At 43.0% G+C, this 20,798-nt stretch overlaps 2 protein-coding genes across 4 annotated transcripts in view; one reads left to right on the top strand and one right to left on the bottom strand.

Annotated features, from left to right (window-relative positions):
* LOC118422865 (DNA mismatch repair protein Msh2-like) overlaps positions 1 to 7,205 on the top strand; it is a 22,479-nt gene extending 15,274 nt beyond the window's left edge. Inside the window, exons 25-30 of one of the 3 annotated variants that reach the window (XR_004831975.1) lie at positions 3,781 to 3,872; positions 4,340 to 4,494; positions 4,924 to 4,991; positions 5,422 to 5,535; positions 5,919 to 6,161; positions 6,207 to 7,205. Coding sequence is in view for 2 of the 3 variants with exons in the window: in XM_035830681.1 (XP_035686574.1) it covers positions 3,781 to 3,872; positions 4,340 to 4,494; positions 4,924 to 4,991; positions 5,422 to 5,535; positions 5,919 to 6,074; positions 6,169 to 6,174 (591 nt within the window). In the remaining variant the exon portion in view is untranslated. Of the gene's footprint in view, positions 1 to 3,780; positions 3,873 to 4,339; positions 4,495 to 4,923; positions 4,992 to 5,421; positions 5,536 to 5,918 lie in introns of all 3 variants that reach the window. The other 2 variants (XM_035830681.1, XM_035830680.1) reach the window with 2 other exon arrangements.
* On the bottom strand, positions 6,698 to 20,798 carry LOC118422869 (hemicentin-2-like). The gene is made up of 13 exons (XM_035830693.1): positions 20,544 to 20,798; positions 14,953 to 15,270; positions 14,544 to 14,682; positions 14,103 to 14,260; positions 13,170 to 13,317; positions 12,638 to 12,753; positions 11,855 to 12,109; positions 11,461 to 11,645; positions 10,696 to 10,822; positions 9,495 to 9,617; positions 9,055 to 9,240; positions 8,488 to 8,615; positions 6,698 to 8,121 (listed from the first exon to the last, which is right to left on the bottom strand). The coding sequence occupies exons 1-13, from the start codon at positions 20,638 to 20,640 to the stop codon at positions 7,999 to 8,001; spliced, it is 2,103 nt and encodes a 700-aa protein (XP_035686586.1). The 5' UTR covers positions 20,641 to 20,798; the 3' UTR covers positions 6,698 to 7,998.

Here is a 20,798-nt window from a genome sequence, read left to right as displayed (position 1 = left end):
CTGTTCCTGGCGGAGCTCTTGGGACGGAACATCGCTGACGGCGGCTCCTGGTCGCCGGACAGTCGACCGACGAAATCAATACAGGGCATACTTTTATCCTTATGTGTTTTTAATGTTGTTGTTAATCGTATTTTGTCTGTGTATCTGTTCAAAGTTTTGTTGACGTAACTAACATTATATGTACTTCTACTATGTAGTTATACATCCGTCGCTACTTTTCTAAGCTAGGATAAATTAAAGGGATTGGGTTTCCATCCGTTGGCTTCCTCGGCCCACTGCTGATCGTCGAGGGTGCAGCTCCGCCAACAAGACCTACCTGTTCCTGGCGGAGATCTTGAGACGGAACATCGCTGACGGCGGCTCCTGGTCGTCAGACAGTCGACCAACGAAATCAATACATACTTTTCAGTAACATAGCATACTTTCATCCTTATGCGTTTTTAATGTTGTTGTTAATCGTATTTTGTCTGTTCAATGTTGTGTTAGCGTAACTAACCGTACATGTTCAAAGTTGTGAAGTCGTAACTAACATTACACTTACTTTTACTATGTATTAAGACTTACGTTAGCTAGCTACATTTCTAAGCCAGAATAAAAGGATGTGGGTTTCCATCCGTTGGCTTCCTTGGCACACTGCTGATCGTCGAGGGTGCAGCTCCACCAACGAGACCTACCTGTTCCTGAATGAGCTCTTGGGACGGAACATCGCTGACGGCAGTGGCCAATTATACTCCTCTGCCGGCTAAACTCCTTCCCCAGCTTATGTTACTGTTTTATGCCACGGGGGAATCTGCTTGGAGATTACGCTGACGGCTGCTCCTGGTCGTCGGATAGTCGACGCAAACTTACTGCGGGGAATACATTCAGCCTTGCAGCTATCCTAGATTCTTAACAACTGACACCAATATGATTGCAATAACTGTCACGAGCGCTTAATTTTGAAATATTGATATAAGCAGTAAGGATAGCAGGAAGGAGTACATCGTACATATATTTAAGAAATTATTTTTTTCCGATTCATGCTGCAAGAAATGTTTTTTTTTGGGGGGGGGGATGAATGAGCCCTTGAACGAAAACGAAATATACGATCTACCGCTTGTAAAAAAAGATCGCCGTCAACAGTGGTGAGGATCTATTCCCATTTTAAACTTCGTTTGTTGATTTTATTATCTGCAACTACACTGTAGTTGCGAACTTCCCAGAATTTCCGGTGAAACTTTTAAAGCTCTTTTTGAGAACACTGAAGACCCCGGGCCCATTCTCTGGACTCCTATATACATATACACTACGTCACAACATGTAACGTTTAAAACCTGGAAGGTAAGTTTATATCAGATTTTCCATCATCATTCTGCTGCTACCCGATCGACCATCATCTATTCCAAATGTTGGAAATATGTTAGGTAAATCGCTATTTATAAAATGTGCTAATGTATATGAAGAATTTCCGTGCCTTTGTCATCACGATACATGTCGTTCCAAAATATTCAAAATATATACGTCGGTACTTAATATCGCTATCAAGTAGAATAAACGAAGAAAAAAAAACAAACACGGCGGAAAAACAAACTCTGTGTTTATTGTTGTAACAATGAATGAATGAAGACCTTTATTGCGCATTTTTTTTTGCCATAGCGGGCTGTTAGACTTAAAGTGCAGTTCGCGCAGGCCCGATCTTTGAGAATTGAATATGCCGACAAACTCAAAGAAGCCGCGCCTCGGCCGCATGTGTCAATCAAATTTAGCGTCGCGGTGGGAGGGCACGGGTCAGACCCATTTTTTCTACAATTCTACCGTCCGGTATCTTATAACATCTACTAAACACGCAAAAACATCTATTAGTTTCGATTTCAACAATGGAGGCCTCATATTTCAACTCAAAACCCCAAAGTTTGCCAACATTTTCCACTTTGTAAACGCCACACAAAACTGTATACACGACTGTGACGCCGTAATTACGGCGTGTACACGCCGACTGTGTGACATACCGAGGAGAAAAGTGTCTCACTATGGCATTTTTGGACGTTTATATTTAATAGGAAGCGAGGACGTAGTAGTTATAAAATAGTTGCACCATTCCAGATATGTATTTGTCGAACCTTAAAGATATTCCTATCAAAATTCGAAGGTGATTTTCCGAGCGCGCGCTGGTGTATGTTCCCGATCGCTGGTCATGCCCGGCGGCAATATCAAACCCGCCGGTGAAAACCGGTTGAGTTATATTTTCGGCAAACAGGAGCATTTTTATTGTGAAGTTGTATCTGGCTCCGTATAATATTTGAACACACGTATTTATGCTTCGAGAAATACTTTCAATTCATACAAGAGAACATGGTTATGGGGATTGTTCTGCTATGCAGTCTACATTTTGTTCGGAATATCACAAGAGATCGGCTCGCGATTTAACTTTACAGTACTTAAAAAACAGTCTAGTTATGTTACGCATGCGGCGGTACCCCGCCCTCCGGGTCAGGCGCCGCTAAATTTCTGCCGCAAATCATGCTGTTTGATTAATAATTAATGACGTTCTCATGAATATTCCGTGTACACGGTGTTCAAAACATGAATATTCTGAATATTACCGACCGGTTTCCACGTAATACCGCCCCGTAAATACGGCCGTAATTACGATCGTATTTACGGCGTGTTCACGATTACGCACACCGTAATTTACGGTAAAGTTTACCGTGCTGGTACTGTAGATCGATACTGAGGCCAAAGTGGCAAACAAAAGACTGTCAGTTCAACCAATGATAGTATGGCAATTATGAAATTGACCAATAAGAGAATGGCTGCATGTCCGTCAAATAGTTGCATTATTATGTTTTTATTTTGCATCTCTTAAGGGTCTATGGAATCAGTCTACTCGAAATTGATACATCTTTTGGTGCATAATACATTTTGTAGATTCACATCAATAAGTCAAATGTACATGCAATGAGCTGGCTAGTTGTTTTGATAATAGCAATGTCGTGTAGCAGTTTTAACTGGTAAGGTGACCTAGAAATGACCTTAGCTACTAATATACATGCGCATGTCTATAGTGCAGTTTCTTTCTCTACACGCTCCACAATGTTCCCGTAGACTTGGACAGTTGTGATCAAGTCCGCTGCTTCTGGCCGCTGATTTTGGTCAGCGCTCCAACATCTGACCATCAGGCAGTACAGGTCTGGTGAACAGTCGCGTGGCAGCGGTAAATGATGGCCGTCATTTAGGACATTGATAAGATGGTAACAGTCAGGCCGTAGTGGACCAGGATATGTTGGTTCGTATCCCCGGGTGGCAATCTCCCACAGCAGCACCCCATATGCCCACACATCGCTCTTGTGAGTGAACTCTCCAAGCTGTAAGGATTCTAACGCCATCCACTTCAATGGGAGATGGTTTACTTGGTCTTGCTCTCTGTCGATGTACATTTTGTATATGGAATCCGTGTAGATGTCTCTTGCCAGACCAAAGTCGGCTAGCTTGCCAGCACCACCGGAGGAGATTAAAACATTGCAAGCTGCAATGTCTCGGTGTACAAGCTTTAGTTCCTGCAGGAAAACAAGTGCCCGAGCAATGTCCAGAGCAAAGTGCCAAAAGTTCTGACGATCCCTCAGGTTTTGTGAGTGACGTAATGCAGACAATAGATCTCCCCCTTTCGCATGTTCAAGGAGAATGAACTTTGGCTCAGACTTTGTTATCATGCCATGAAACTGTTTTTCTATATGATTATTTAATGTTAAACAAGTCAATGAAGTATTATTTAGAAAAAATGTGTTCATATTGTCTTTACAGTCTGCTACAAAGGACTCCCTCATCATCATAGATGAGCTTGGCAGGGGGACGTCAACCTACGATGGCTTTGGTCTGGCCTGGGCCATATCAGAGTAAGTCTGTGGTGCACCTACATTTTTATACACCAACTGTGGTCTCACTTATCTCTAAGTTCAGGAAAGAGTGGTGGTAAACATACAAAAAAAACAGAAGTTCTGCTGCAGTACCAAGGTCACATATCGGGGGCCAAAATCCACCTTGACCGTTGCCTTCCTGACACCAACCTACATACCAAACATCATCGTAATCCATCCAGAGGTTCTTGAGTTATACTGACTACAAAAATCGGGAAACACTGACACACTGAAAGACACACCCAAAACTATTCTCCATTTTTAGATAAACTATGGAGGGAAGGGTATTCAGAAGTAAATAAGCATATAGGCATATGGCATAAGATATGGAAACGCAGGAAGATTGATTGTATTTGTAAATTTGCCTCCTGAATATTTTGAAAGGAACAGCACTCACTTTTCCTCACTTTGAGACTTGCATTAAACAGACTTGCAACATTCCCCAGACACATAGCCACCAAGATCGGAGCCTTCTGTCTGTTTGCCACCCATTTCCACGAGCTGACGGCCCTGGCAGACGTTGTTCCTACGGCAACCAACCTCCATGTCACCGCCCTTACCACGGGGGGAACTCTCACCTTGCTTTACAAGGTTAAACCAGGTATGGAAGTTAATACTGTCACTGTGTCACTAAAGCAATTTATGATGGTGTGAAATAAAATTTAAGTATTTTGATGGCAATTTAACATTATTTCACCTTTATTTGTGGGGTAGCCTTTATCCTTTAAACACAGGTATTTAGGAATATCAAGTTGATGGACAGTGCAATATTTAGAAAAATATTCCAATGTTTTGAAAATATTGCAATTGGAAACCACCGCTTCTTGAATTGATATCCCTACATGCCCTGTTTTTAAAAACAACGGATATAGGTTACCCCGTGGAACTAACGTTACTACATGTACCAAAGACTCTGTCATTGTCATGTTAAAAAACTTGGTCATTTCATTTCAATGTGGAAAAATAATGTTGTAATGTTGAAATCTAGCCTTATCTTTGATATATTGCTGAAATTATGCTTTGTTGACAGGGGTTTGTGATCAGAGTTTTGGTATCCATGTGGCTGAACTGGCACACTTCCCAGAGAAAGTCATTGAGGTAAGCCTACCTACCATAACATATCTGTATGATATTTCATGATTAATATGGAAAGATCATAGAGTAAGTTGAAGCTGGAGAATTTGTCAACTAAACTCGGCACAAAAAGTTTGGAGTTTCCCACACAAAAGGGGAAATTTGGGCACTTTTTTTTTGTGACTCACTGACGTAAGCAGCCCTGGTGCCCGTTCCACGAATTTATAATCATAAGGAGTTTGATACCCTATAAAAAGAAATCACACACGCTTTCTATTGATATATAACACATTGAAATTGATGCAGAAACAACGGAAATATGATCAGCCAAAGTTGATATTCCAAACTTTTTGTGCCAAGTTTAGATTCATTTAAGACTCACTCCATTGCTAGTTGCTTTTTAAGTGCACATTATTTCATCTACCTAACAAATAGTTGTTACTGGTTTAAACAGTTTGCCAGACAGAAGGCCCTGGAGCTGGAAGACTACCAGAGTATCTCCCTGAGTGGGACTGCCATGGAGGGGACAGATGCTGTGGCAGCCAAGAAGAGAAGAATTGCCAAGCAGGTTAGTGCTGTGTCTACATGTGCCAGATGAGTGTGAGTGTTGATGCAGTACCATTTGTGTGTTTTGGGGGCAACTTGTAACTGGTCTTGATTGGTGATTCCAAATTTCCTGAATTCTTACTCTAAATCAAACAATAAGTCATCAAGTTGAAAATATGGATGATAAAAAGACTAACAGCATGCAAATTCCTTACAAGGTACTTTTATGCCAAGTCATGAAATGAAGAAGAACTTATTACACCACATTGCAGTGTAAAAGCCTTAATTGAGTTGGCATATACACATGACAGCCATTTGCAATCGATATCAAAACATTAACTTGGATGTTGAAATAGACATAGTTATACTCAGATGAGATGTATGAGATGTTGTGTTATATAACAGGAGGGTGAGGCCATCATACAGGACTTCCTGTCCAAGGTCAAGGACCTCCCGCTGGCGACCATGACAGCTGACGAGGCGCAGGCAGCGGTGCAGCAGCTGAAGGAAGAGGTCATGGCTCGGGACAACCCCTACATCCACGATGTCTTGGCGCGAGACTTCTAATGTGAGAAACAACCCCTTCATCCACAACGTTTTGGCACTTGTCATGGCTCATGATAACCCCTACATCCACGACGTTTTGGCACAAGACTTCTGATGTGGGAAGTCATGTCGTTAGACAACCCCTATATCTATGATGTCTTGGTGCAAGAGTTTTGATGTAAGTAGCCATGACTTTAGACAACATCCACAATGTCTTGACGCGAGACTTCTGACTGATAAGTCATGACTTGAGACAACCCTACATTGATGATGTCTTGGTGCAAGACTTTTTATATAAGAAGTCACAGCAATAGACATGCACAATGCCTTGCTGTAAGACTTCTGATATACCTGACTTGTATAAACTTTTCTGGATTTTGATAAAGGGGTCTGATGTAGGGGTAGGAATTAGTGTAGGAAAGTAGTAATACTACATGTGTCATATCTTTTTACTAGAAAGGTAGAGTGATACTTGTTAGTAGAGGAATAAAGGTTTATGAAAAATGTTTCAAGGTCTCTTTCCATGAGGAACATGTAGGCTCTGTTGTTGAATTTGGTATAAGGCATACTTTTGTAACCTAGTGTATCATTGTGATTATGACAGACAGAGAAGTCAGTAGAGAAATGTGAAACTTTAATGGTCTTCAAAGAAGCTGCATAAGTGTGCAACATTCCATGTTGGATAGCCGACATTTATAAACTGTAGTGTAGGGACATGAAGCAGACAGCCAGGCAGGTTAGAACAGCTCTGAAAATTACCTTTTGTCTTGTGTCTCTGAGTTAATGACACTTTCTAGCAGTCTATATATACCGGTAGATCACAAAATGATACAAAACCATAATGCCAGAGTGTATATTACACAATCCAAAACTTACTGGGATAAGTTTTGTAGTTTGGATCAGTTGCTTGAGCCAATTTTGCATTGTCTACTTTATTATCTGGATGTCTAACAGTGTATAAAAGTGCATGTTATACAACAGTAGAGCACAGCCCATCCCAGTTTAGTGTCATGGCCATAGCTTCTGATACTACCAAGTCTGTGATCTGTATAAGACTTGCTGTGTTGATGACTTTACAATAAACATGTCCCTCCATGCCTGCAATGTACATGCAGCAAATGCTTCAATAAAAGTACTTTGGCACTATACAAGATTGTGAGTATGTTAATCTCCGTAAATGGGTACAGGTACCATCTCTAGTCACAAGCCACATTGAAACAATACCATCCAGTTCTACAAAGTCCGCTGAGCAACCATCTGTCTTCTTTTTACCTTCCAGCAACCCCTTTTGTGGTCCCCCAAAGCATCTATATGTATATATATACCCCAATCAACACATGATATATTGACAGCATCACCCAAAAGTGGCCATATTTGACATTGAGGATTTCTGCTGGCTTTGGCACTGTTGGCCAGGAATTAAAAACAGGAATTAAAAACAGTCTTTTCTGACACATATTTTTACAATGTTATCACCACGGTGAAGATAGATGCATTTGAACAAGAGTTAGAATGTGTAAATGTGTCTTATAATTCTGTAACTGGAATCACACATACACATACATATACAACTCATCCAGCCAACTAGCCGGGTATCCGAACCTGTTATAGCTGCCCAGTCTTTTTATCCTTGCACTTTAAGAATCTCCGTCTATAACAAATTGGATACCAGGCTATCGGCCAACCAACCCATTTATCTGGAGCAACCATTCCTCTTCAGCACCCACTTTTCCTCATTCTCCCTTGAGTGGTTGATGCCATGGTCATCAAGGTCTGATATTTTCTTTATCATGGCCCTCTACGTTTTGTATGTTAAACATGAATCAAGCTCAGCTCGTTTATCAAAGTTATTTCTATTCACATAGAAACGTACGCCACCGTCACGGTAATAGAAGAGGTGCAGTTGAGTTTTCCACCCCAGACGTATAACGTTACGCCTTTAGATGCTGTCTGCCTGGTTATCATCAACCTCACGCACACTGCAAGACAAACGTGAGCCGCTAGATGCCGCTTGTCTGCTCCACCGTCTCTTGTCCTGAGCCGGCGGGGTCGGGACAGCGACCTGGGAAGGTTGGGGAACATTGGTGAGCATATATGGCATATGCTATCTATTCAATTTCTTTGGTTTGCTTGTTCAGCACGCACAGCCAGGGTTGCCACAACTCGCCCGTGTCTATTACAAAGGGATAGCCTTGCTGACGGAAACAAAGACGGTACAAATGAAATTTGACATTGGCAGGATAATGAACCAGTAACGATATTCTTAGTGCATAAAAAAACTAATATGCTATTTTGCAACATTTACTGTTACGACATTCTTCTCACAGAAGCAATCTGAGGAGTTTGTTGAAGGAAAGCCATGTTTAGGAATCCGCAAATTCTCAATTTAACCTTGATTTGACACAAGGCTCAAGAGCCTGGTACTCACGGCAATGTACTCTGGGTCTGGCATGATGGCCTCCTCCGGAATGCCCCCGCGTGAGCGGATGTCCTCCCCGTCCGGCCGGTGCCGCTCCACGGTGGTGTAGGGAGGCAGCGTGCTAGAGTGCGCCAGCCCTGTAGAAACGATGTCATATGGATCAACAGCTGCGTACAGTTGCAAAATCAGAAATTTAATCTACCAGAAACAATGCCATATGGATCAACAGCTGCATACAGTTGCTAAATCAGAAATTTCATCTACCAGAAACAATGTCATATGGATCAACAGCTGCAAACAGTTGTCAACAGCTGCAAACAGTTGCTCAGCTGCAGCCATTGCGGTAATCGATTAAAAATGTTAAATATGTTAAATGACTAAGCTATTGAACCGTCCTGGACCTGTTGCCGAAACATCCTGGTGGAATCTGGTGACGAATCGTCCGACACCCAAACCGTCTTGATCAACTTGGGGCCGAACGGTGTTAGTGCTGAAACGTCCAACATCCATTGAACTAGCTTCATGTTTCCCCTTCTGCTCCTCTATGAATATATAGATTCTCTAAGCGTTACTTACGGGTATATGACAGGCCCACTGACGTCCATTCTTTGTCCCCCCGAGGCGGCGGACGTGGCTTCAGCGTCCCGTCCAACTCCTGCAGTTCCAGGTCCTCCACACCGGAGTCGTTCGTGCCATGTCCCAGTCTCTTCACGGCCTTTCGGGCAGGAGGTACCGAGCGCGTAGAGGACAGTGTAGATGTGTCTGAATCATTCACCATAAATAAGTTTTTGTGATTGAAATAATTAGACTTTCGTAACAGTGTGGTAGAACAGCAACTACCTTTAACGCGTTAGTGGCGGTGTAGGGGATATAGCAAATTAGTTATGGTGAAAAATATAGAATCAAATATCCTCAAGGTTTCATAGGAGATTCTACTAATAAAGAATAAAGTCAGGAAAAGGGTGTTTTATTTATGGCTGCAACGTTATGCATACTAATTTCTCGGTTATCTGTACCTTGCTTGCTGTCCCAACACACCCATTTCTTCTTCACTGCCACGCAGACGATAACTGCTGCCACAATCCCCAGGACAACGGTCGCCATGGAGACGGAGATGGCAACCAGCGATCCAGGAGAGCCTGTATGTCAAAGGGTCGAAAGCAATCTTACTGGCGATTAATCCATCAGTCATAACACCAAGTAACCTCCATTCTATACTCGTTAGGAGTAGAACATATTTATTCAGATTTGTCTCCTAGACGGTTGTTCATCCCTTGGCAAATCACAGAGCAAAAGCAGGGAATTTCGTTTCTATTATTTCAATTTTACTCATGTCAATACAATTCTGATACATTAAAGAGCATATATGTATCAATTAACATGTAATTTCGATGTCTTATAAGCCCACGCAGGCTGGGCGCACGAATTAAGCGCAAGACATGTTAATTTGATAAAATTCCATTCATTCATTTAAGAGCAATTTACAATGGCGTAATCGAACCATGGGTCTTTGTCAGGATATTTCTATAGATTGGGCGATGCTCAGTACATCCACATCACAATTGTGTGTCAATGTTGTGAGTTAGAATTGTGATATTCCTCATGGTTTGTGTGCTCGACCTGAATATGTCGATGAGCGTTAGACATCTAGGTAATAAGATACGCAGTGTAACAGTTACACAAGCAACTGGATAGAATATGAAAACGGCCAGACGTTCCAGACAGAATCCGCTGTCTTTCGTCTGCGAAAGCTGTCTGAAACGTCTTACTCGTTGTCAACTTTTAATCCCGTTGCTTGAGTTCCTGTTACCTTGCGTGACTTGAATATGTACAGAGTGGAAAAAAAGACCACTGTATCGCCAGCCAAGAACATGAGTTAAAGATGACAGAAGCGGTTGATGTTAAACGTAGTGGTTACCTCCTGTTTTCCTCAGAGTTCATATATTTGTAATTGACGTGTATGTTTGTTCTTGTTTTCTTTAGAGTTTATATTTTTTTTACTTGTTTAGAGTTTATATATTTGTAATTGTGAATATGCTTTAAGCTAGATTTTGCAAATGTAGTACGTCTAAAATGCGCAATTCAGCGTCTTTTTTTACTGCAGAATGCCATGTATTTTAGTGTTCATTGATTTAATCAAATAAACCAATCTATTCATGTATTTATCTATTTAATCTCCATTTTTTGAAATCTAATCTTATTTTATCTAATCTTTACCTGTCACTTCTAGGTGGATCTCCCTGCGCGCCTCCCCGAACATGTTGGAGGCCTGACAGATGTACGTCCCCTCCTGAGATATCCCGACATCCTTCAGCAGGAGGGTGCTGGACATCCCATCATCCGTCTGTTTGAGAGACATGACGTGATGTGTGTCATTTCTACCATCCATGCGCTGTACTCAGTTTTAATTTGGAGTTATACTCAGCACCAGAATGGCTATAATATTTTGGAAACACTGAGAGGACTAAAAGACGATTATGTTCAGAATGGCGTTAATTATTTGATAATTTTGGCGAGTGAACAGCCGCATGAAGTCCATTTGTTTGCTTTCCTTGTACAGAAGCAATAATTTTCACTGAGTCTTTGTTAAGTCTAATTTACCTTCTTTTCAATACTACCCCAAGGTCTAAAGTTAGTTAGAAGGGCACCATTTGCAAGCAAATATACAATGTCTACCTTGACGTGGGTGAAGCCTAACGAACTACTGCTCTATTCAATCTTGCTCAAACTCGTTCATGTATCGTGACTATCCCCACCAGGTCTGCCCTGCCACTTGTTACGTTATGTAATTGTTGTTATCGTGTCTGCTACTTTACTGGTAACCACAGTAACAGCCGTCTGGTTTAGGTCACTACCTTATAATATGTTTGGAGCTAAAGAGGAATGAATCGGGCAAAGACGATTGCTTCCCTTACGTGATGGTTAAACACAAGATAAGGTAATTCGCATGATTATCATGTTATTGAAAATCATCGGCCGTACCGCCTTTTCGACGATGGACATGCCTCCATCTGTCGTCATGACAACAACCTCAGCCGATTGCTTGTTCCGCCAGAACCAGGTCACATGGCTAGGCAGCGGGTCACCCAGGATCTCGCAGTGAAATCTCGCGTTATTTCCTTCTGCGACGACAATTGACGACAGACCACTGTGGATAGATGGCTTGCCTAATTTGAAACAAGGCACGAGTGAATTACTTTAATCCTACTTTGGGCATTGTTAGTTCTAGAAACTTGGACAGTTCTGGCCCTAGACAGTCTTGCCACAAGTTCCAAACTAGATTAAAGTACCAGAAACAATTAGGATAAAAGCTAACCTTGACTTTGACATAGTAGATACCAGGCAAAAGGTGGACAGAGTACAACATTTCACAGACCTACGACGTCGACGTACACGTCCTTGGTGACTTCCTGGAAGCCGTCGCTGGCAGCCACGCATTGATACGTGCCCTGCACGTCGTAACGCACCCGGTGGAAGCGGAGCGGGTTGCCCCAGTACAGACTTGTATCCTTCCGTCGCCAGCGGATGTGAGGCTTGGGGTTCCCGTCAGCGATGCACTGGAGGTACCGGTCATCCTGTCCGAACTGCATCGTCACTTTGTCTTCCATCGAGGCGTCTATCACGGGGGGATCTTTGAGTCGAGAAAGCAACAGCTGTTACATATCATAATAGCGTACAAATTAAAGTTTAAAGTCTCTCAGCATAAGAGTTACATTTAAGAAGTAGGAAGCCCATAATTGAAATCAAATCTTCTGTTACTTATTGTCAGCTCAAACTCTATAGATGTACAGCTCCAATATAATGGTAACCATACGATCTTCAAATAAAACGATACAAGACCATAAAATATAATCATTTCCATGTCTAATTTAGAAATAACCCAGAACCAGAGTCCGCCAAGGTATTATTGAGTTGCATTGTTCAAGGACATCAACGCACTCAGACAGAGGCAAAACATAACCTTCTGTTGTATGTAATAATTACTTGCTGGCGTGGGTCTTTAGAAAACACAAAATGCAAACTGAACTGGATGCAGTTTATTAGCTTTTATTTTAATGAAATGTATATTCAGATTAACTACAAAAACCGTCCGAAGACATTGAAGTTTGAAATCAATCCCCATTATGTTCTGCATAATTTAGTAATATCTGCTACTTACAGTACACTTGAAGAGTAATAGTTCCAAACCCCACTGGTGGGACCCCATTGTCGGCCTCACATTGATACAGTCCGCCGTCGTGCTTGGACGCCTTTGGAATCTGCAGGACGTGGTCCCTATGAACGTGGAAATGTTTTAAAACGTGTACTGTAATGAGTTACATCATTACATACAGAGCAATGCTTAACTTTCTTCCAACACAAAAGAGGATCAAATTTCATCGACCTCTGTCGCCTTCTTCAGGATCAATACTGATGACCAATCACTTCAGAACGTAAAGTCGCGAGAGTTACAGACACGTGATCTAGCTTACCACGTGATCTTGCGCATACGATATACTAGTATGCTCTAAAGTAAACTATACCACCTTACATATATACTCAAGTAAGCTTTATCGCCTTATATATGCTCATTACCTGAAATACTTTGACCGAGGTATAGAATGCAGAGTAGGCATGAAAACAAATTTGATTTAGCTAGTGATCGGTTCGTCTGTGAAAGGTTCAGTAGGTTATTAATAGTTTGGTCTTACCTGGGCATGTTGAAGGAGCGAAGACTATCCCCCAGTTTCCGCCATGTCACAGTAGCCTTGGGATTGCTGTCCACCATACAGCTGAGGCTGGCCGGTTCACCCTCTCTCACGTGGACGGACGGACTGGGAACCTGCACCAGCGGCGGGTCTGTGATATAATGGGGGTGAATCTAAATACTGATTTGTCTCCAACGGTATATCACGGTAAATATTTTTCGTTTGGGACATACCCTATCATAACCAAGTACATTGTATCCCTCCGCCCCGGTGTAGAAGACATCTAACATGTTAGGTATGGGGATTGATATCGGGTGTATTGGGACGTCATCCACTGACAGACCAAACCTTCTCAGCAACGAGGAATACTAAATGTTGGGCGGGTGTTTTTTTTCAAGTTGCCCTCATTTCTTTCCCTTCACCAACCCATTTATCAACCCCGCTCACGTAATTAGAACTACGAGTCCTTGCTTCCATCTCGCCTTCCTGCGCTCGGCATTCACTTGGACTGTCTGTATGGATTTCCTTTGTTCTGTTTGATCTGTGCATATTATACCCTGCATACACGTCGCAGGCCTCACCTGTTTCCCCTTATCTTTCTCACATGTTCTTGATTACATTTGTTAACTTTCTACACCTGCGCTTGGGATTACTTGATTAGAATATGCATCGGTTCGCATCGACACCTACTTGTGTTGCGTAACAGAATCAATCATTAAAGCCCCGAGGAAGGTGACAGACGGTCACCAAAACATCGGTCTTGAATAGAACACCTGGTTGTGTTCAAAGAACTTTGTTATTCCGTGAATTTCAAACTTTTTCACGGAGTTACCGTTTACTTTATGAGGGGTGATCAAAGGATCACGTCATTGCTGATCATTCAAACAGGATTGTCACATTTAGATACGTAAGCGTTTATGTAAACATCGGACTCACACTTAACTCTCAGGATTCTGGATGATGCCTTAGGCTTGGCGAGCTCGGGGAACCCCTGGTCGGCCAGGCAGGTGAAGTTGGCGCCGTTGTCCCACTTGGTCAGCCGGGGGATGAACAGCTCCAAAGTTTCATCTTCATTCGTTGACATGGTTGCCGATCTATAGTATTGCCGGAATCAAGAGTTATAAACCTGGAGAACTTAAGACCTTACTACAGTAAGATTATTGATATCTTACAACTGCCCTCGCCTCATTAGCAGCAACATAACAATTCATAGCTGTGGCTAAAACCTGCTGAACTCTAGATCGTACTCCAGTCATCACGGACAAAAGGTCAAGTTATCGCAATTGGATGCTGTCAGAAACTTCAGGCCGCGTCCAACCATTCTAACCATTTGCTTGAGTAATTGTTACATCGCGTACATGAATTAAATATCCGTACCTGAACGGCTGTGTTCCGTTCAGCCAGGTGAGTCGAGGTGTGGGATGCCCACCTGACGTTCGGCAGGTGAGGGACAGCTGTTCCCCTGCGGTGACTACCAGCTCTCCACCCGTTATGGTGGGAGGAGTCGGCATCGGAACTGAAACATTTCATATTCTAAGGTTAGAAATATTGCCATTCTCGTATAGGGCTGTTTAGCCATTGCCGACGCTGCACTGTTGGTGTGAATAAGGATTTGATCATGGTCAATGAACCGCGAAGGAGGTCATGTATATGTTTACATATATACAAATCTACTTCCAAGACATCAAAGTAAAGCAAATGTAATGTTATAGGTAAATCGTTAAGCTTCCATCGAAGTAAATGTTTTTGACTCCTTTTTTATACGGATTACCTTGTCGTTACTCACCGACGACTGTCAACGTGGCGTCGGCGGTGTCATCTGGGTGAGTGTAGCAACTGTACTTTCCGTCGTCCTTTAGCTGAGCATCCCTGATTTCCAAGTTGAATTCTCCTCTCAAGCTATCGCCGACAATCGTATGGCGTCTGTAGGCCTTCAGTACGTTTCTGTCATATGATATTATTTTGTGTATTTTGTTGTCGGTTGCCCCCTGCCATATCACCGTGTCGTCACTGGCCAATCCATTGAAAGCGCACTTCATGACCACAGTTTGGCCACGAAGGACTGCAACCGGCTCCGGCCTCTCTCGGAAAGATGCCCCGTTCACTGGAAACATAATGTACGGGTATTACTATTCTAAGTGACACACGTGGACGCTTCTGACCAGGTTTCGCATCGTTAAGAGGCGACACCTGGTCTGGAGCCGTCCACGTGCTCTCATTAACCACCTGTACATCCTCACCTGTCCATACAACCTTTTTATACGCTTCAGAGCATGTATTTCCTATCTGTTGAATCTACGCCGGAGAGGTTGAAGGAGGTGGATGGAGAGCGTTAGAGGAGGAGAGACATTCGTGCGGGACTGACTTGAGGGTGATTTGTTGGCTAAGTCGAGTTCATGGTGTCCCGCCCAACATCCACAGGGGGAGGTCGTTCCAGCCGCGGGCAGCGGGCTTGTGTATCATAGGCCGGCCATTGCCGGGAGATGTGTTGTACAAGAGATGCGAGGAGGTTAACTTACGTCCGTGAAAACCCCACCCACCCGCGCTCTTTCTCTTTGTTCAGAGACCGATCAGTGACCCTTCAGGCGACACTCCGGACTTTTCTGCCCATACCTTAACCTTCTGTCGGAGTTTCACCTGGGGTCGCTGCGGATAATGTACTATTCAGTGATTTAAAAACTCTCTCTTTCCATGTTTACTACTTTGTTGCTGATAGACCAATCACTCTCAATCCAGATCATCAAGTATGATAACGTTTTTAATGCCATATCTGGGCCGCGAAAACGTTCGATGCAAGTGTTCCGGACCGTGTGATAACTTTCCGTATCATACGGGTTCTAAGTTGTATCACACAGGCTTCCTTCGAGTAATTCGAACTATTTTGAATGGGCCGAATGCGGCACGGTTGAAAATTCGAATACCGGATTCGGACTTTAGAATTGCTGTTGTTACAATATTTTGTTCGAGGACACAACTTCGGCTGTCGGGCGATCCTTCCCGCGGTCGGGCTGGTACCTCGGGTGATACGGAATATACCGTGTTGTATTCTATATGTCTATAAATATAAAATGCAAACACGACCCTAGCTGATTCTTTGGCAAGCACGATTAACATCGCTTATTGAACAATCAAGGCAAATAAAAAATGTAGCCGTCTATTTTCCATTCAGGAGAATTTCAAATGTCATGCATCTATTGTTCTGAGGCCTGGGGGTCACTGACACTGCTCGTAAAACAACGACAACATCCATTCAGCTAGGGAAAATCGATCCGTTTAGGGTGGCCTTCCATGTACATATCGAATTAACACTTTCAATCTTCCTAAGGTTAAAGTGACAGTCAAGCCACTTTTATCGATGTTCAATATTTTGCGGCCAAACTTCAAATTATCATGATTTCCTCAAACCGTGCGATCAACGCGATCGTCAAAGAGAATTTCAATGAGTAACGGCCACGAACGGTCGCCCTATAAACATTAATCTCTTATCTGTTTATCAAAAAATTTACTTTCCACAAGAATATCATTTGGCGAGAACTACTAATGCAAGGTCAGTTACAAAGCCGTTGTTGTAAGTACATTATTTCCTAATCAAATTTGTTGGCACTCTGATCGTTACGATAACTTTGTTAACACGCAGAAGTAATTCCAATAAGAACATTACGACTGTTAAGGGACCACAAGAAAAATAATCAGGGCCAGCGTCGGGTGACCGCTGCCTGTGCATGCAGAAGACGAACGTGTGTTGAATAGCAGATAAAGTCTGCACGTCAGTTCGATATTACTTTTCTTCGCCTTGCCATCAAGGAACTTGTTCTATTTCTCAGGACAATACAAGCCTTAACCATTACCGTGTAGTGTTTTACGGTGTGTAGTTATCCGGAATAGCAGCCCTTCCAGGATTTGTTATTACCAAATGGTGTCTAAGGCTGGGATTTGGCAACTGGATTTCGATTAGTTTGGATTATGTGCTTGCCATGCCCACGAGAAGTAACATTTCGGAGCGATGTATTAAACCGTGCAGTGTATTCACGTCACGTCGTGTAAGGCACCTCCAGTCTCTGATATTTGATTATCAATCATTTACATGACGAAGGAATTAAACATGCCGTAGAAACCACGAGCTTCGCGCTCAGGTTAGTGAATATTGAAGTGGATAGGGTCACAATCATAAGTCCAAGTTACAAGTTTTGTATTCATTTTTCCAGTCATTCAGAACTACAGCTTGATAGACAGGCGTGCTTTTTTCAGCTTGTCATGACATGCCACGTTTAATACAACAAACTCATCATACTGTCTGCCGCCCAAACGACAAAGACCATGGCATGTTCAGGTCAAAAGATACAAAAGACTACTGCTGAAGTTCTGCTGCAGTACCAAGGTCACACACCAGGAGCCCGAAGTTGACCTTGACCTTTGCCTTCCCAACACCTACTCACAAACCAAGTATCATTACAATCAATCCAGAGGTTCAAACGCTATACTGACCACATATCCGAAGACATAAGCACAGACACACAGACACACCAAAAACTTAATCTCCATTTTTCATGGAGGTAACACTTCCAAGTGACATTTATAACTTCATGTTTATTCACTCATCAGATCGATGAAAGGCGATGATGACTTGCAGCAGTGCCAGTGGTATTTATAACATTAAGATGATGCATCACCTCTTGACGCCGCGCCGTTAATCATCTGTCCTGCTGTACGAAACTACATATTTTTCCATTTAGATAAAGCTTTTGTCAATGTCTATGAATAGCTCAAATCCCTCACATTAATATAACCGTGTCATTCCGCCCCTGTGGGCTTGGACGATGGAAGTCTGATGGAAGACGGTCGAAGTTTACCGTAAGCTACTAGCACCTTCTGCCTTATCAAACTTCGGTTAATTAATAACGGCTGACGCGACGTTATGGTTCAAACTTGAGGAACATTTGCACCTCCTTTTCGCTGAAGAATAAACAGAACTGCTTGTTGCGTTAAGGTGGACTCGCACTGCACTTGGAGCACCGGTGCGGCACTGCGGGGTTCGTGGATGACTCGACGAATTTCAGAGATAAAACGAATTTTCTGCCGTTTTGTGTATTTTGTTGGCTTCTAAGTCATACTTTTACGTAACACGCAATATCTAGATAATAAAAAATTGCGAAAATAACAAAACAGTGCCGCAGTGACCGAACCCCGCAGTGCCGCACCTGTGCCCCAATGCAAGTGCAGTGAGAGAGTCCACCTTTACTTTAGCACGCTGTCCCCTGCCATGGTGACATTTGACAGATTCGTTTATTACGGGCCTCGGAAAAAGATAAGGGAAGTTCGTCCATTTGGGGAATCCACTTTAGATGTACATCAAGGAATAAGTGTCAACTGCTAGATACCTACATATAAACGGGAAATTGCTCGCTTTACAGTATCTTTAGATAGAATATTACGCAATTTAGGGCGCATTTCAATCGGAAACCCTTTATCTGTTATTGAAATTTCTTTTTCGATTTATCAAATGGGAAAATTTTACTATTCAAATGCGTCTTCAGCCTCCAAGTTGGTGAATAATTGGCCTTTGCCGCTTTTAGGAGGCTCACCACGCTTTGTGTGTCTCTCAGTAAAAGCCCTTCTGAAATATCCCTATACTGAGCGGTAAGTGCTTCGGCTTTGAGTACACCTGCGAACGTATTGAGTTTGTGCAGTGCAAAGTGTCCACGTGTACTGCGCATACTGACCGGGCGCATTTTCCTCGCAGTTAATCCTGGCTACGTGATTAAGGAAGCTATTTTTACCAACACTCAATGCAAATGGCGGCTTCAAGCCGTGTTTGAGTATCCCAGCCCATTTTCTTCTCGCAATGACCGGTGTGATTTATTTCTGTGCGGTGAAACTCAGCCATTTGTCATTTTCTGTGAGAGGCTTTGAAGTAGAAGTCTCGTAACTGATTGATGACGTCGTAATCTTTGTTCAATGGAAGTGGTCTAATTTGTCACGTTTAAATAGACAAGATGATATCCAATAAATTGAACCAAGAAAAACTGACGATACGATTGAAAGGTGCCTTATATTTTGCTTTTACTCCATGTTTCCATTTCAAAGGGACAGAAAAAGCCATGTGACAGTAGGTTTGATCGGCAGGTCGCGTATTGATCTGCCCTCTGCACCTCTGCCATTCAGTCCAGTTGAAGGGTCCCTGTAATTTCATTCCTAGTTGGTGCTTTACGGTCCGGGTTATGTGTCAGTTTGGTCTGTGGGCGGGTGACCTTCACACGGGTTTGGCGCATGAAAGCAATCGCGTCCAGCCACACGTCGCACATGCAGGGGTTATTACGAACATTTCCCTCGCACAAGGCGCAAAATGCGGTAACGAAGATGCAAGGCGCGCGGCGAGCAGCGGATAATTGGGTACATTTCAATGACGCCTACACGGATAATTGGTCCAATGGTTTTTCTGCGAGTTACATTCGATAGATATGATTTACCGTTTCCTGTGGCACTTAGTGCAAACTTCACGTCTTCGCAAATTATTTGAATATTTCACACAAGCCGCACTAACTGCCTTACATTGTTTTATGGGTCGTAAATGATTTGTCGTTTCTTGTGGCGCTTAGTCCATACTTCGCATTTTCGCAAATTATTTGAATATATTACATAAGCCGCACAAACTGCCTAAGATTGTATTATGGATCGTAAACTTGGCTCACACGAGGCATCCCGAAACATCAGTTCAGATATATCATCCCCATGCGACACCTCACACGTAAGGGTGTCTTTTTCTTAGTTTCATCATGAGAAAAACTGCAGCTCATTTCTGGGTTGCACACTGCCAGGCTATGGTTGAAATGTGAGATGTAATGCCGTCTTCAAATGATTTAAATGCAAAACGAAGGTGGCAGGAAAACAAATCCCACACACAGCTTGATTTCCAAGTAACGAGTGCTTCTTCTTTCTAATCGTGACTTTCGATCCCCGCTGCCTTCTGTGTGCGTCGTTATTGACAAGTCTCTCAACCACCTAATGAGCTGGGACCCGGACGTGTTAGCCAAGTCGTGCGGACGGGGATCGGAAAAAAACGTACGTTACGAAGCAATTTTCCCTATCATCAGTGCGTCCAGGTAGCTAGACTCAAACGCAACATTTTGCCCTTCATTTACATGTTTTGAGTCCTTTTAATGACACCAATTTGAGAAAAATTGGACGTTATCTTCCACTAAACACTAATGACATCATCATGTCTGAATGTATCATTAGACAGTCTGTGGAAGAAGCCACGTTCACTATCGTTTCTCTTCAGGCCCCGCCGGCATATCTAGCTCCAATCGCCACCAGCAGATGTCTAACGAAGGAATAGCTAGAGTCAAGTATCTGAGACAAAGAATATCGCCAACTCACCTTTCTGCGGAACCCACGCTGTTAAGATTAGAAAAAAACCGAGCCTACAGACCAGTCCAGACGCCATGTTCGCCAGTCTACCCGACACAGTCAGCATCACTAGTGTTCGCCAGTGCGCCCGACACAGCCCTGTGTATACAGCAGTACTGACGCCTTCTGGCTGCCGACTCCTGTATGCGGGCAGACAACGTGCGCACTTCTTACGCCGCCAGCGTGCTAACCAAAGGTGACGATAGGAGCTGCAGCCTGAGGCTG

This window comes from Branchiostoma floridae, chromosome 9, assembly GCF_000003815.2.
Source record: "Branchiostoma floridae strain S238N-H82 chromosome 9, Bfl_VNyyK, whole genome shotgun sequence".
In the NCBI taxonomy this organism is placed as follows: domain Eukaryota; kingdom Metazoa; phylum Chordata; class Leptocardii; order Amphioxiformes; family Branchiostomatidae; genus Branchiostoma; species Branchiostoma floridae.
This window is presented reverse-complemented; position numbering and strand designations above follow the sequence as displayed.